The sequence below is a fragment of the Octopus sinensis genome, linkage group LG14 (assembly GCF_006345805.1).
Source record: "Octopus sinensis linkage group LG14, ASM634580v1, whole genome shotgun sequence".
Classification (NCBI taxonomy): Eukaryota; Metazoa; Mollusca; class Cephalopoda; order Octopoda; family Octopodidae; genus Octopus; species Octopus sinensis.
In genome coordinates, this window is record NC_043010.1 from 49,451,720 (window position 1) to 49,469,457 (window position 17,738).

A 17,738-nucleotide genomic window follows, 5' to 3' on the forward strand; every position below is an offset into this window, starting at 1 on the left:
AAAAAAAAAAAAAAAACCCAAAAAAAAACAAACAAAAACTGAAAATTAAAATTACTAGTTTTCTTTCGCAATAATGCAATAATGTAAGATTCTCTAATAAATTCTAAGACTTGATATTGAGTTTGATTAAAGAAACAGAATAAAATGAGGAAAAGAAAAAAGAAAGAAAGCACTGTCATTCTTAATATTCAGAATAGTCAATAAGAGAAACATTACTAGCAGCAATTTGTTAAAGCCTCTAACCCCACCCACAGCAGCCAACATTAGAAACCATTCCACTCAATCAATAGAAATTATTCTTTTGACAGAAGTCTTTTATAGTAGTACTACTCACTTGTATGGCTGTCTTGACAATGACATTAGTTGCGTACCTAATTCCTCGGTGGCCGAGCTGTAGCACTGTAGAGTAGCTAGCATCTCTTGCATGTGCTAAATAGTCATCTATTTCCTGTAAAGAAAAGAAGAAAAAAATGATTAATAATAAAGAAAGACAAAAGAATGTTTCCCCACTCCAAATTTTAAAGTAGGGAGAGAGAGAGAGAGAGGGAGGTTCTATTTGAAAATAAAACATTCAAAGCAGGTGTGTTATGTAAGAGGTAGTAATAGTAGTAGCCAGACAGAATAAACAAAAGAGATTTTTGAGATGAAGCTGTAAAGTAAGGATTCACAGAGAGATATTGATATCACTTAGGTAAAGAAACTAAAATTATCAAATAAAAGACAATATTAACTTCAGGAAGACAAAATCCTGAATATAAAGTAGTCTGTGTCCTCAGCTGCATAGTTCTAAGTGCAACAGATATTTAGTCTGTATGTATGTATAATTACATAAAGGGTATGTGGTGAAGAAAAGTAGCGTATATATGAATAGAAAAATGACTAATGACTTAAGGATATGTATAAAGTACTTCATGGATAATTAGTATATACAAGCAACCAGATGGCTAAGACACATTTTGGTGATCTAATTTGAACAACAAAATAAAGAAAGGTATTTCAGTTCAAGTCAGAACATAGGAATATAAATATAAACAGAAAATTATTAATATAAATAAACCTCAGACAAAAAAATTGTAATAATTCAATGCGATAAATCATACCGCAATTATAAAGTATTCATATATTTAACTATATACACATAGCATATATATATACACACACACAAACACACACAAATATACATAACAGTCAAATATATGTATACATACATTTACAAACACCCACACATATCTATACAATATATATATATATATACACACACATCTAATATATATTTATATATATATAAAATTAATCACAAAAAATAAAAAGAGAGAAAACACAGCAACAAAAAAGCAACGACACAAGGACATGGTACATGCAAATTATTACCAGATGCTCAAGGAAGGAAAGAAAAGTAGTTTTATGTTTCGAGCAAAGCTCTTCATCAGAAACAGGAGATGGAGAAAAATCCAAGAGGAAAGGGAGAGAGAAGAGAAAAAAAAAATCGTCAACAATTCACATGTGGTTACATTTTATAAGCACACACGTATATATACATATATGCATACATACATATATATACATACATATGCATGTGTGTATATACACACATATATATACATACATGTATATACACATATATATATGTATATAGACATATTATGTATGTATATAGACATATATGTATATGTGTATATATATATACACACACACACACATTATATATATATATATAGTATATATAGTGACCGTGTGTGTATCGTCTTTAATGTTTCGACCCTATGCTCTTCAATAGAAAGGAACAGAAGAAACAAGGAGAGAAAATTAAGAATGTGTAGAGGCTAGTAATCTATCATGGTGAATATATACATACATACATACATACACATATATATATATATACATACATACATATATACACATATACATACTTATATACATACATACACATATATATATATATACATACATATACACACATATATATACATAAATATATACATACATACAAATATACATACAAACACATATACATACAAATACATACATATATATAGAGAGAGAACAAAGTGTATACATATATACACACATACATACCTACATACATACATATTTACATACATATACACATACATACACATACATACATACACATACATATATACATACATACACATACATATATAAACATACATACATACACATAGATACATACACATACATACATACCTATACTTACATAGGTATACACACACATGCATACACATACACACATACATACACACACACAGAGATACATAAATACATACATACACATACATACATATGTGTATATATATATATATATATACGTAAATGTCAAACAAAGAGAATGAGTGCTGAACATCAAACTGATGTATAAGAAATTTTTTATTTGTGTATTGGTTTAAAGTTGACAGAAATATTCTTTTATTCATCGCCTTATTCTTTGGACTTATTCTTTGTAAGCCTGGTACTTACTCTATCAGTATCTTTTGCTGAACCACTAAGTTACAGGGACATAAACACACCAAAACTGGTTGCCAAGCGATGGTGGGAGAACAAAGACAGACATACGAATACACATATATATATATATACGTATACATATTTATGTATATGCATATACACAAACACACGTGGAGGGATGACAAAGAAGCATATAAAAACAGGAAAAAACCACATGACTGCAGACAAGAGCAACCCCTCATCTGTTGTCAACCAAATATCATCACATTTCCAATACTTTCCTACAATATTGTGCATTTTTTTGATGTCAGCAATGTAAGCTGCTGCCTTGACAACTACAATGACATGTAAAACTAACAAAGCACAGCACATGCCACCAAATTATACCTCTATGTGAAATATACATTCTTGCTTCTAGGTTGGAAGACATTCTATATAAAGGGATACTTCTGGGTCATTTATTTTATTTTTTTGTTGTTACTGTCCTTGCCTGGTTGTTTCATTACATTTATTCATATGAATATGCATATATTTAAACATGTTTACACACACACACACATATATATATTATGTATACATATATGTGTATACACATACAGATATATGTAGATACGTTTATATATGAATACATATGCATGTACAGCAATATATATGTATACATATATACATACATGCTTATATATTCATATATATATGCATACTATACATGCATATATCTATCTATCTATCTATCTATATATATATATATATATATACACACACACACACACACGTGTAAACAGATGTATGTATTTGTGTGTGTGTATATATATATATATATATCATTATCATCAACGATGATGATGATGATATATATATATATATATATATACTCACACAAATACATACATCTGTTTACACGTGTGTGTGTGTGTGTGTGTTTTCATAATATCAGAATTCTTTCCATTTAGATTTTGAAAATACATGCAGAGTTTTTTTTTTTTTTATCTTGGTAGGGGAAGGGTGGATGTTTTTCATGTTTTTGTTCCATAAATTTTGTTAGATAATTACTCCTGAAAACAGCAAACAATATTAAACAAAAATAATAAATATTACATTTCATTTAGATAAAAGCAATATTTCATAACCTTGATTACTTCCTATACCAGGTGTTGCACCCAATGTTAATATATTAATGTAGTTTTGTAACTAGTTGAGGATAACCAACCAAATATTACAATGGCCTATCAGATAAAAGCCTTATGTTTAACTATATCCTTGAAAAAAAAAAAAAAAAAAAAAAAAAGATTTAAAAAAATGAAATATCAGTTTAGGCATTGTGTAATTTGTTTTCAAACGGTAGGAATTGTTGGTTGCATTAACTATTAAACTGAATGACTGATAGAAAATTCAAAATCAATTTGCATATTAAACATTGATGTGCTAATTTAATTTTGTTACATACAGTCAACCAGAAAATAAAAGCAGCCCATTATAGTTCTGGTGCAAAATATCACTTAGTGCCAAGTTTCAAAGCGAATTAGCCAATAAAACCTTTCTAGCAACTTTGAATATACACATACACACACACACACACACAAATTAAAGTGTTTTTCCCCCTTTTTTGGAAGCAGCCAGCATCGTAAAAGATTGATGTTATTATCTCATGTCTACAAAAAGTGACAACTAAAATAAAGTTCAACAAGGAATCATATGAATGTAAGGTCATGTGCAGATACAGCATTTATTTTCGAAGAGTATCAGAGTAATAATTTTATGGTGAGAGCTGTAACTAAGCTGAAAATAACAGAAGCTTTTTGCCAATTAAAAGAGAGCAGTACAGACCACAAATAATACGCTGTATTCTAATATTCAATAGTCAATGTAAAAAAGAAGCAATAATTTTTTTATTTTAAATCTATCCCATAATGTTTTGTAGTGATGTATATTATATATGCTAATCTTAATAGCTATGACACAAAGAAGAGTCCACTGAAATGTCTGATTTGAATTCAAAGAAGGGCTTTCTTTCTATAATCCAAGACATTAGATATTCAGAAATGCAACATAGTCAATAGTAAACGTTGAGTTGATGTATGTTGATTTAAGTCAACATTTTATTCATTTAGTTGGTTTTCCTTTAAGCTATTTATTCTATTACCACAATTCATTGATTTCTTTTTTCTCAGGGTAAATTTGCTTCAGTTCTTTCAAAAGGTTAGGACACACTTTCCATCAAGTTTGTTATGATGGTTTAATAATAAAAGCCATTTTCAACAATATTTATTGTATTTATTAGTAACCCAGTCCTGAATAGATATTTAGAAATGTAGATTGTATCAACGGTATGAATGCAGTGTTCTATTTCAATCCATTTAGGAAAAGCTACATTATGTATATTATCTAGAGCATATATTTTGTAACTGGATATAAAAAAAAAACCTACCCTTGGTAAGTAAACAAAATGTAAAATAAAATGAAACAGGTGAGTCTATCTTTATAAATTTTAGACCTATTTTAGGGATTTAGATATTTTATGAAGTTTATGAATTGTGAAAGGCCATCAAAATGCACTGTAGTTATGTGCCAAGTCAAATGAAAACATTATACAATTAGATTTTAATCTCAGAAACTGGTATTTCAAAATCTAAATGGAAAGAGTTCTCAAAATAGTACATTGTTTTTTTCCTACACAGTAACATTAATTCAAGTTTATAAGGGAAGGAATGTGTGAATATTCATGACTTTTGACACTGACATCTATGAGAAAGGCATCAGACAACAAGTAGAAACTGAAATAAAATTGAAAACATTGATTTTACTTTGGTGTGAGATTCCGTTGTGTTACATTTGAAACAGGAGAATAAAATACCAAATGAAAAATTAGCACAATGACTAAATTAACCAAAACATTATAATTTTATTAACTTTGATATCTATAATCTTAGTCAACAATTCATGCTGAAATAATGACATTAATCTATCTTTTTGTTTAACTTCACAATACTACAACTGCTTGTTCTAAGAAAGAAACTGTAAGTTAACATCTATGTATTAGTGTGTGTATGTGTGTATACAAGTACACATGTTTATGTGTGTTCATCTGAAGCTGATGATCCACTTTGGCACTACTAAATTTCTCATTGTTGTGTATATATCCAGGCAATGATAGTCTACATAAAACTAGATGTAAATGAGTGTTGCAAATGCTATTCTGGCTCAAAAAATTTAACCAATTTAAACTGTTTCAATCTTACGCACTGTTCCAATTCCTTTATTGCATTTTTATGTTCACAGGAAATAGGTTTTAAACACTGGACTGTTATATTGTTTTCTGAGCAATAACTACCACTTAGGAGCATATTACTAGAGCTTATCCTTTAATTAGATTAACATTTGCATTTGCATTTACATTATTGACCATCTCCTGGTTGAAGCTCTTAATCTCACTGAAATGACAACTGAGCTCAAGTTTCATTGGTGATTAAAATTGTTTTGATCTCTTCCCTTGTCTCCCCACCCGCCAAAATAAAAAAAATTGATCTCAATTCATCATTGACAGAATGATTTTTTTTTTCACAGAACATTTAGAATTGAAAAGGTTAAAATAAAGTTAAATATTATAAAAACAAGTAAATAATATTCCTGACAAATAAAGACCATAAAAACTATAACATCTGTTAAAATACTCTTTGTCAATAGATTCTTTAATAGCTGCAGTCAAATTAGCAGTGATGTTGCCTGACATGTGCAAGATTACACATTTTCACACAAGTAGTGCACATTTGTATTGATTTCTATCACATAATTACAGTTTTTCAATCCAAAAGGAAAAAGACCCCTAGGATATCCAACTGGCTAATGTATTTGAATGGGAGAAGAGGAAATGGGTAGCATTTTAACCCGTCACAAATTAAAATAAGAAAAATGGAAGAGAAAAGACTGATCCTATAGACCCAAAATAAATGGAAATTTATGGTGTTTACCCACTGTAAAAGAATTAGTATTGAAAGGGTACCATTTTGTCAGAAAATCAAAACCAGGTTATGATAACAATCCCTAAATCACTAGTCTATTTTTGTTCATAACAGTAAAGACCAATTAGATAATTATAGCAAAAAAACTCTTGAGTGACATTATCTATGCTCCAAATCCTTGGGACATTCATTAACTTAACTCATATGAGTATGTGTGTTATTAATGCTTGCGATTTGGAAAGGATTAGCAAACAAAGAATTGTGAGTTAACAGTTTTGATAAGTTACAGTTTATCAACTGTACAGCTGTTTAATTCAGACTTGCTTTAATGCTTTTTACTAGCTAGTACCCAAATACAAGCCTTTCAATGATGCTATAGACAACAGCTCACAAATGACCAACTGTGTAGAAAACATTTATGCTGCTCCACCAAAGAAAAGGTGAATAATTTTGGGTGCCCATATTGGCTAAAGGAGCAAAAGTGAAATAATTTACCTATTTATACCAATAAGGGAATGGATATTTGGGAAAGTACTGTAATATATAACTTGCATGTTTATTTCTATTATTGGTTTCAGTCAGTGGACCATGCTCATATATTAATAGATTCTAGTTAATTATATTAACAGTAGTAGTTAGGTCTCATAATAATTTTGTTAATTATCTATTCAAAGAATAATTAATTTAACCTTGAGACATGCCCATTTTTAGGAAGTTACCTCCTCCTACAAAGTAAATGCTACAAAGAAATTACACTATTTTACACTGGTGTATATAAACACAGACACTAGGCTTCTGCATAATATCTGTTGACTAAATTTCACATGCAAGATATAAATCGATTTGAGTTTATGGTAAGAGATTGAAACCAGAACCACAGCTTGTGAACTCCTTAACCATACAACAATGCTTGCATCCATCTCTGCAAGAAATCAGATTATGTTAATAGTGAAAGGTCCTACATCATTCTACAGACAAATCCCCATCATGTGTGTGTGAGGGAGAGAGAGAGAGAGAGAATTAGATATGTAATCAAATATCTTAGGCATATGCTTTTCATATTATAATTATCATTCACATCATTTTAATTGCATCAACTATTACAATTTACAAAGCATTGACCGACTCAATGTTAATATTGTATGAAGGGAAATTTTTGGATATGAAAACAATAGATGCTAACCAACATCTTCTCGATAAAGCTATTTATAGATATAAAGGAAACAAAGCAGGCCATTTTATATTTCTCTGAGAACTTATGTTCTTACAAGAAGCTGTTGGTTACTAACTCAAGATTTTGAAATTTGATAGATTAGGATCAACTAAATAAGACTGTCTAACCCCATTCCACATGAAAGCAGCTGTCGAAAGTTTTCACAGCACAAAGAACTGGTTTTTTGGTCAAGAGTATTAGTAACTAGAGATTTGAGCTTTAGGAATACAATTAAATAAACACTTAAAGAAATGGAACAAAACAAATAGACTGTGATTTTTTTGTATGTAGAGAAAAGTGTAGAGTGAATTAAATTGGTCTTAAATTGCTTCCCAGTAAATTGACACTCACAACATTTGAACCTAGAATGTGGTGGGATGAAATTATAAGCTGCAATACATTTTGTCTCATGTTAAGAATTCACTAATCTAATAATGGTAATAATGTGTGTGTGTGTGCGTACACGATATGCATGTGCGCTTGAGAGGAGGGAAAAGTCTGAGTCACAAGGGAAACAAATGTTTCAAGATTTGCTTAATTATCATTGAAACAAGAACCAGTAAGTGATTTTCAGTTACTATAAAATTACAGAATAGATTTTTTTCAATAAGAAATAAACATTTTTCTTTCTCATTCAGCAGGTCTATGCCTTCACAAAATTATTCCTTAATTCAATGTTTCGTAATATCTTATTGTGAAGAATATTGCAGCAAGGATTACTTCCATGACCTGTAGTATTCCAGGAAAATGGGGCACTCTAAAATGATAAAAGTAATACTGAAATGGTTGGGTTCTACGATGATTAACATGGGGAATTATGGATCAAGATTAAAAGCTGCATACCTGGCAGAATCGTTAGTACGCTGGGCAAAACAATTAGTGGCATTTCTCCTGGGTTTACATTCTGAGTTCAAAAGCTGTCAAAGACGACATTGCCTTTCATCCTTGTGAGGTCAATAAAATAAGTATTGGTCAAGCACTGGGTTTGATATAATCAAGTAACTGCTCCCCCAAAATTTCTGGCCTATAGTAAAAAGAATTATTGTTGTTGTTGTTGTTAACATACTGGACAAAAAGCTTAGCTGCTTTTCTTCCAGCTTTACGTTCTCAGTTTAAATTCCACAGAAGCTGACTTTGCCTTTCATCCTTTCAGGGTCAATGAAATAAGTACTTGTTGAGCACTGGGGTCACTGTAATCAACTAACCACTTCCCCAAATTTCAGGCCTCCTGCCTTCATTAGAAAAGATTATTATTATACAAGGCAGTAAGCTGGCAGAATCAGTAGTACCCTGAGCAAGATGCTTAGTGGCATTTTGTCAATCTTTATGTTCTGAGTTCAAATTCTGCCAAGGTTGACTTTGCCTTCCATCCTTTCAGGTCAATTAAATAAGTACCAGTTATGCACTGGGTTCTGAGATACTTGACTTATCCCTCCGCCAAATTTCAGGCCTTATGCCTATAGTTGAAAGGATTGTTGTTGTTGTTTCTATTATTATTATTCAGGTAAGATATCCATAAGACGTGTAGATTAAGGGAGATTGGGAAGAAAAAAAGCTATTATCTAAGAATATTGATCCTTGCATTCAAAATTGTGTCCAACATTTGCCAACATATTTAGTTGTTTAAGGCATGTTTTTAGTTGCCTACACCTCATTTATTTTGAAGCCATTATTATAACTGGGAAGTAATATACTCTACCATATAACTGATATGATGCCAGCCAAAACTTCAATGTAACACATAACGTAATGGAAATGGTGCATGTTACATAATAAAATGTATCACATATAAAACAGTGTGTAATAAAACACCTAAACAAAAACGAAATGAGATTGAATGAAAATGATTTGCCTAAACTTTTCAATGGTAGATATCTCTTCATTTCAAAATGTATCTTTTTTAGCGAAATTTCATACAGAGCATCGAAAAAAGCAATGCGATGAGCAAATAAATTGCACATTAAGAACATTTAGAAATTTGTATGTGTGCTTGTATGTATACAGGTATTCTTAAAGATATATTTTTAACACATTTTAAATTGCTTTATACCATGTATTTCTAACTGTAGATTTTATTTTGTTGTTTTAATTTATCTGGGAAAATAATGGCATGTTTTGAAATGGGGGTGTTTTAGTCATGTGCAGCAACATAAATATTCGTTACTTTGCAAGAATGCATATCTCATTTGAAAGATTAAAACATTGATTAATGTTATTGAAGTCCATATGTATTTTTTCAGCTGTTTATTTATTTATTTTTTTGCCTTTTAAGACACTCGAGTTTTGTAATGGATATGGAGAAAAATATGCTAAATATGTGCTGAAAGTTGACCACAAATACCTTAAAATTGTCTGCAACATTCATTACACATGGGCTGAAAGAACTATTCCAAAACATCAATTTCAAAATTTTTGAAAAAGAAGAGATAAAGGGAAGTGCTTCTGATGCAAAAATTGAAGCCAATAGTAGAAGAAAACCTATGAGAAAATTAATTGATCAATGGTAAAAGTTGCTTTTTTACTCCAAGTCAGTTCTGACTAAAGAATTCCTGTCAAAACCATAATATATCTATGAATACATCACCCAATCTGTCCTTCATCAATATAATGGTTGGGTTTGATTAGCCATAATATCAAACTTATATTTACAGTCAGAAAACACATGAAGTACTAAAATAAAACAGCCCTCTATTAGAATAGTATGAGAAGTTTGAACAACAAAATCTTGAAAATGAGTGAAGCACGCTCAAAACACTGACCTAATAATGGTTTCAAATGTTGGCAAAAGGCCAGCAGCTGGGGGTGTGGGGGAGAGAAGGTAAGTCAATTACATTGACCCCAGTGCTGAACTGGTACTTATTTTATCAACCCTGAAAGGATGAAAGGCAAAGTCAACTTTGATGGAATTTGAACTCAGAATGTATAGATGGATGAAATGCTGCCAAGCAGTTTGCTAGGCATGCTAACGATTTTGCCAGCTTGCTACCTTAAATGGACTTAATATTGGACAGTAGAAATCAGCGAAATTAGTAAATCAGAAACTAATTTTAAAAAGTTATTAAAGTAGCAGCACTTTTGAAGCCACTTGCTCGAAAGAAGACTAACTACACACACATACACACAATAATATGACCATTAAAAATACATAGACTGTACTGGAGTACCAAACAGAAGAGAGGAAGCTATAATGAACAAAAATATAAAAATATAACATTGAAATTAAATGAAAAACATGCAATATTCCATAGAATTTTACCTCTATAGAGATTTCAATTACCACAATAAGGTCTCCTCTCTGTCTGAGCCAATTTTGATAATAATGACATTTTGAGGAAAACCAAGCTGTGCTGGAAATCTTTACTGATTAAATCACGATAAATTTATGCTGGAGCAGGAATCAGCGACCAAAGAACTTATTTACTCTTCTATTAGCTTTTAGACAGAAACCATCCTAATGAAGCATTCTACTAAGACAGTATTTTTTTGTTTATTTTTTCAACTTTAGTGTTTAGCGAGACTTCAACATTAATGAAGTTTGTCACTTATTTGTTTATACTCACCAAAATATATACCATCATAGTATTATGGAATGTTTTAATGGTCAAAATTAAAATAAATTGATTTGGTTTTTTAAGAAGTTAATTTCAAAAACACATGGTTCTGAAGTCTATCCCACTGCACAGCAGTAAGTATCTTCTACTACAATCTTGGATTGATCAATACTTTACAATGGAAAATTGATAGACAGAAACTGTGCAGAAACCCAATGTGTGTGAACCTTTTGTTGATGTATACTGAAGGAGCAAAACATCTGCAAGGAATGAGAGAAGAAAAACGGTGTTCCACAAACAAAGTCCCTTGAAATATTAGTTCTGCATTGAGTTCTAGACATTCCTTGTTACTGCCTACACCGATTACAATGTATATAAAATAAGTATTGCTAACAGAAACAATATCCAGCAAAGAACTTAATAGATCCCAACCACTTGAAAAGTAAAGGCTTTTACAGCCCACAGGATATTGGCATCATAAAAGGAAAGAGCTGCTAGCAACTATAAAGAACTATAGAGACATACTCAAATAGTTTATCAGAAATAGAATAGCATAGTAAACTAGCATAGCACTTTGAAAGCTGACTAGTGTTTACAGATGAGCAAGAAAGAAAGAAAAAAAAAAAGAACTTGACAGAAGACCAAAACAGAGAAACGGGAAAATAAAAATGAATACATGGATAAAAACCCACCAACAGCTGCTGTGAACAAAGAATATATGGTTTATTACAAACCAGAAAATTGAAAATTCAGTCAACCCATGCAGGTGCAGAGAATAGCATCCTTTTACTATTCACTAAGAAAAGAGGAAAACAAACAAGGAAGAAAAAAAGTCTTAACAGAATCTCAACTAGCTCATTAACACACAGCAATGACAAAGGGGGAAAAGACGATTTTTAAAGATACTAACCATAGACAAATTGGCTGTCAACAATGATTCCTGTCATACTGCTGAAGATAATTAAAACAGAACCAAGTAAAGACAAGTACTTTGTGCTTAAGATGATCATTTTCGGGGGGGGGGGGGGAAGCCCATATGGCCTACTTCAGACTTGTGTGTTTGGAGTAGGCTAATGCACTCATAAAACATTGTCTCATAACAGCTATGTTATAGGGTTCAAATATATTCATACCACACACACATATATAACCTGTATAATTATATTATAATTATATATAACTATGGTGGTTGTTATACCATTATGTAAGAATTACTGAAACAGCAACAGGAATGGAATAACTGAAATATTCCATTTTTTGTTATTCTTTCAGATATATATATATATATATATACATATGTATGTATATACACACATATGCATGTATATATATACATATACATGTATATGTATGAATATATACATATATGCATGTGAGTATATATATACATATGTGCATATATATACATATATGCATGTATATATATATACATATATGCATGTATATATATATATATATATATATATACGTATATATGTACACATATACATATATATATGTAAATATAGGCATGTGTGTGTGTATATATATATATATATACACACACACACACATATATATATATATACATATACATGCATGTATATATGTATAGATATATATATATATATATGCATGTATGTATATGTATGTATATATATGTGTATGTATGTATATATGTATATATATATGTATATATATACACACATGCGTACACACACACATATATATATACAAACACTTATATACAAATATACACATGCCTAAACACACATATATATACACATACTTATGAACGCACACGTTTATATACAATGGTAAAAGAGAATAACAAGATAACTCTGTGTGTGTGTATGCCCGTATGCGAAAATTATACACTAACTAGCAGAAATCTATTGGCTGTAATACTTTGTTCCAGAGATGGATGCAACAGTAAATTGCCCTGCTTGGACTCATTTGAAGATCTAATTTTCTGATAGCTCTTCCCCACTAATTAGCTTGCAATATGAATAACTATATATAATTGATTAGATACAGCTAATTTACAGAGCACAACTGTCTGTTATGAAAACTAAAAAACAAAAACAAAAAAATTCACTAGGTTTGAAATGGCTATCTTCATGTTATTTAACAAAGCAAGTAAACTATTGAGGTTTTATGTTGCCTTGTCTACTTAGGTTCATTTGAGAATAAAGTGTCTTATTCATCAAAACTATTGCTATTGAAAGGAAAAGGACTGTCAACACTTGTGACAGGTATGGCCAGCACTGCTGATATTGTGAGCTGCAGTTTTTTTTTTTTGCTGTAGTTCGCTTTCGCTCCCCCACCCCTTTATAATATTCATACATCAAAAAATGGTAATTGTATTCTAAGTAGAGCAGACATCAACATCTAATAGTAATTTTACATAGTTCATGACAGGAGGAATTAGTTATTGATTCACAATACAATTTTTTATAATGATAAAAATCAACATTTGTAGTTATATATTTTGAGAACAATTCAATCAACTCTACTCTACTCTCTTCTGCTAATGTTCTGCAACGTTTCAATGTTGGAAAATCACGAGCCACAGATATAATAATGCATTGTGGTATTTGTTTTGGCATTTTACATTCTGAGTTCAAATCCCATTAAGTTCAACTTTGCATTTCATCTTTTTGGGATCAATAAAATAAAGAACCAGTCAAGTACTAAGGTCTGATCTAATCAACTAACTCCAAATTTCTAGCCTTGTACCTATACTGAAAAGAAATTATTTAAGTCAAAGGAATGGTGAAATAGAGTTCTTGTCGCATTATATTCAGAATTCAAATTCTGCTGAGATTATCCCTCTTGAGGTTGCTTGCTTTCTTACTTCATGCCCTTGCTTGATGGGGCTGGGGCTCATCCCAGGTTAGTGGTCATAGAGGGATTCATTGTGTGTAAAGCAGACAAGTTCACCAGTGTTCCCTATTGCTAGCGGTCCCGTGCCAGCCCCTTGCAACCTCCAAGATGACATTGAGCCTCTGAAGATCTTCCAGTCAACAGCTGGTATGTTAAATGAGAGTAAGGCCCTGGTAGGATGGTCTGGCAGGAGTTGGGGGACGTATCTGTACCAGTGCATGTGGCGGATACCTATGAGGTGGGATAAAATAAATACTGACCACACATACAGGGATTCATTTAAAAAGAGTATAACACTTACTTACAGGTATATTCTAACAGCAATGAGGGGGTAATTGGTGGAGAACAGAGTTCTCCATGATTTAACCCTTTAGCGCTTAAACTAGCCATATCCAGCCCTGTTATTCAACTGATTTTATGTGAAAACCAGCGAGATCTACAATGTCATTCTAAAAACAAATGATCATATCACTGAAATCTTGAAGCTACAAGATTATCTATAATTAATTCAAAACAGTGTGAACAAATAAACATTACATTTGGCAGAGTAATCTGAATGCTAAAGGGTTCTTATGTTCTATATTCAAATTCAATTAGAAACAACTTAGCATTTCATCTCTTTAGAATAAATAAAATATAAGCTACATACAGTGGTTTCTCTTGTTATGGAAATTCTGCATTAAGTATAACCACTAATTTCAAGATATAACCAGCAATTCTACTCTGCTGGAATTTTTGGTGAATTGTAACAATTTTAAAACTAAATTCATGATATATACATGTATAAAATCTATACTGTTTTTTTTTAACTAGGTATGCACAAATGAAACAATATTAAATTAAAATCACCATCTGTGTATCATACAAAATGTATATACATCATTTGAAGGCAGGAAGCTGTGGAATTATCTGAGATAAAATCCCTTTGTAGGCTTGTGCTAAAAACAAAATATACTGGAGTAAGATAAACATCACTACCACAGTGGTTCATGAGAGTGACAGATGCATTTTGCCTTTCTTGAGGTTTAACAAAAACATGTCTGTTGTTCTCATGAATCACTGAGGCAATACAGTTCATCTCGCTTAGAATATATATATATATATATATATATATATATATTGCATTTTTATCACAGCATGTCTATGAAGAGATTTTCTCTCAGACAAAAACCATAGCATCATGACTTCTAATTGAGGATATAAATTTAGTATGAAACAGAGATGGCAATTTTAATTTAATGCCGTTTCAATTGTGCATAATGAGTTTTTCTACAGTCCAACAAGCTTCCACAATACCAGTCAATGTATTATTTCCTGTCTTATATATATATATATATATATATATATATATATATATATATAAAAGCATGAATTTCATATAGGCAGGAAACAATCAAGCTTTAAGGAAGACAAATGCATCTGTCATTTATTTGAGTCAGTGCAATGATGATGTTCATCTTGCTCTGAACATATATTGTGTTTTTAACACAAGTCTATAAAGAGATTTTATCTCAGACAATTCCATAACTTCATGCCTTCTAACAGTTTATATACAATACCAGGATACACAGACAGCGATATTGTTTTATAAATATTTGATGTTATATTTTTATTGTCTGTTGCTACTGCATTATTTTTTATTTCTCGCTACTGCAGTTGTGATTTCTCGACTAACACCACTGCTGTATGAATTTTTTACCCATTTCTACTGCTATATATAGATTTTTCGTCTATCATGGCCACTGCTGAAAACAAATTTCACAAGCATGTACATTATGGTGCATTACCCTTATTCATGTTGGCTGGAAATATGCCATTAAGTGAAAGTTAAAGCAGTAGTGCAAAAAAGGAGTTTTAAAGGGATTACACAGGATATTAAACTTGATGCTTTACAAAGGTTTGAAGTGATGCTTAATGTGGAATGGCCCCTGAGTGTGTAAGCCGACAATCAGACACGATGCAATGTGTCAATAAACATGATGGCCATTCAAGTAGAAGCTGTAAGTTTCTCCTGTGTCCTAATGCATTTCTCTCTTGAAACATTTATACACACACACACACACACACACATGACAGAAGTAAATAGACACCCCATAAAACATTGTTTTATGTTTATTCTAGCTTGCAAAGATTTATATTTTTTAATAACTGACATTTTTTATGTTTCAGGTTCTATATGTGACTATTTAATCATGCCATGTTCAAAAGAAGCCTTGGAAATGTCTGAATTTCAAAGAGGCCATATGGTGGGTCATTCTTAAGGTGGACATAGTCAGCATAAAATTGCAGCAAACCTTGGGATCCCACTTTCTACAGTTAATAGAGTCATTGTGCAGTTCCCCAGAGAGGAGAAGGAGTCCACATCACTTCACCCAGATCAACCAGGGCCATCTGACAGGACCCTTCTCTTTGTTAAGAAAGTGTGGGGGATAATCCTCATTGCAAGACCTATGACATAGCAGAACAAGTTGATGTCAGTCCCAGAACAGTAGTTGGGTATTTCCACAAACTTGGTTACTATGGCAGAGCAGCAAGAAGGAAGCCACTTCTTTGACCAGCCAACATCAAGCAGAGAAAATATTGGGCCAATGAGATGATAGAAAGGCCACTAGCATTTTGGGACACTGTCATATTCTCTGATGAGTCCAGATTTGCTATATTTCCTGACAGTGGTCGAGTGTGAGTCTGGAGACTCTGTGATCAAGCATTTGATGTGAAAAGGTTGCAGCCAACAATGAAGCATGGTAGTTATTCTGTGATGGTCTGGGGAGCAATTTGGAGCAATGGTTGATCAGAGCTGGTGGAGTGTGAAGGAAACATAAACTCAGATAAATATGTATCCATATTGCAGAAAGGACTCCTTCCAATCTTCTCCAGTGGTGAAATGAATAAAGAAGACTCTTTATTTATGGAAGATGGGGCTCCTTGTCACCCGGCTAAAATGACCCAAGATTTGTTGTAGGAGAATGGCATTAAAAAGCTTTCTTGACCAAGCCAGTCACCAGCGACCTTTCAAACTGACAAAGATATATATAGTGTAATATATGTTTTTAAAATTTTTTATTTTCAGTCATAAAAATGATGTATTATTTGATTAATTCTCAAAAATATTATGTAGAAACACATTTTAATCTATAACATGGAAGTTAAACAGGAAAATAAGTTTTGTTACAGAATTCCTTTTGTAATAAAGCTTTTAGGAATCCAACACTTCCCTAGTCTAGGGGATTGCTATATACAGGGTCTTATGCAGAGTCCAAAACCATACATTTACATTTTGAAACCTCCTTTAGGTCAACTTTGTAAAGTAAGTACTAGAAATACATTAAATTAAGGCAGCAGGCCAATATACAATCTACTCTATAAAAACTGATTTCATTAAAAAACAATTTTTTTGCTTTTGGTTACTGTTTCACATCATTCCTGCTTTTCTGTCATGGCCATCCTGTCATTATAAATATCAATGACAATATTTATTTTTAAGATAGTAAATTATGATTTGAGGAAAATTTGATTACTATTTCAAACAGGTTCAGCAACTACACAGAAGCCCCAACTCAGGTTGTTTATGTGTCATAAAGAAATTCGAGTGCAGTCAGAAAAAGAAACAGAATGAACTGATTGTTGAAATAACTTGTTATTATTAAGGTCTTGTCAAAAAGCACTACAGAATGCATCACTAAA

The 17,738-nt window shown here is 31.5% G+C and overlaps 1 protein-coding gene across 8 annotated transcripts in view; it reads right to left on the reverse strand.

Annotated features, from left to right (window-relative positions):
• LOC115219130 (receptor expression-enhancing protein 1) overlaps positions 1-17,738 on the reverse strand; it is a 188,394-nt gene that overhangs the window by 56,759 nt on the left and 113,897 nt on the right. For all 8 annotated transcript variants that reach the window (XR_005001915.1, XR_005001913.1, XR_005001914.1 and 5 more), the window contains one exon: positions 335-448. Coding sequence is in view for 5 of the 8 variants with exons in the window: in XM_036509009.1 (XP_036364902.1) it covers positions 335-448 (114 nt within the window). In the remaining 3 variants the exon portion in view is untranslated. The remainder of the gene's footprint in view (positions 1-334; positions 449-17,738) is intronic.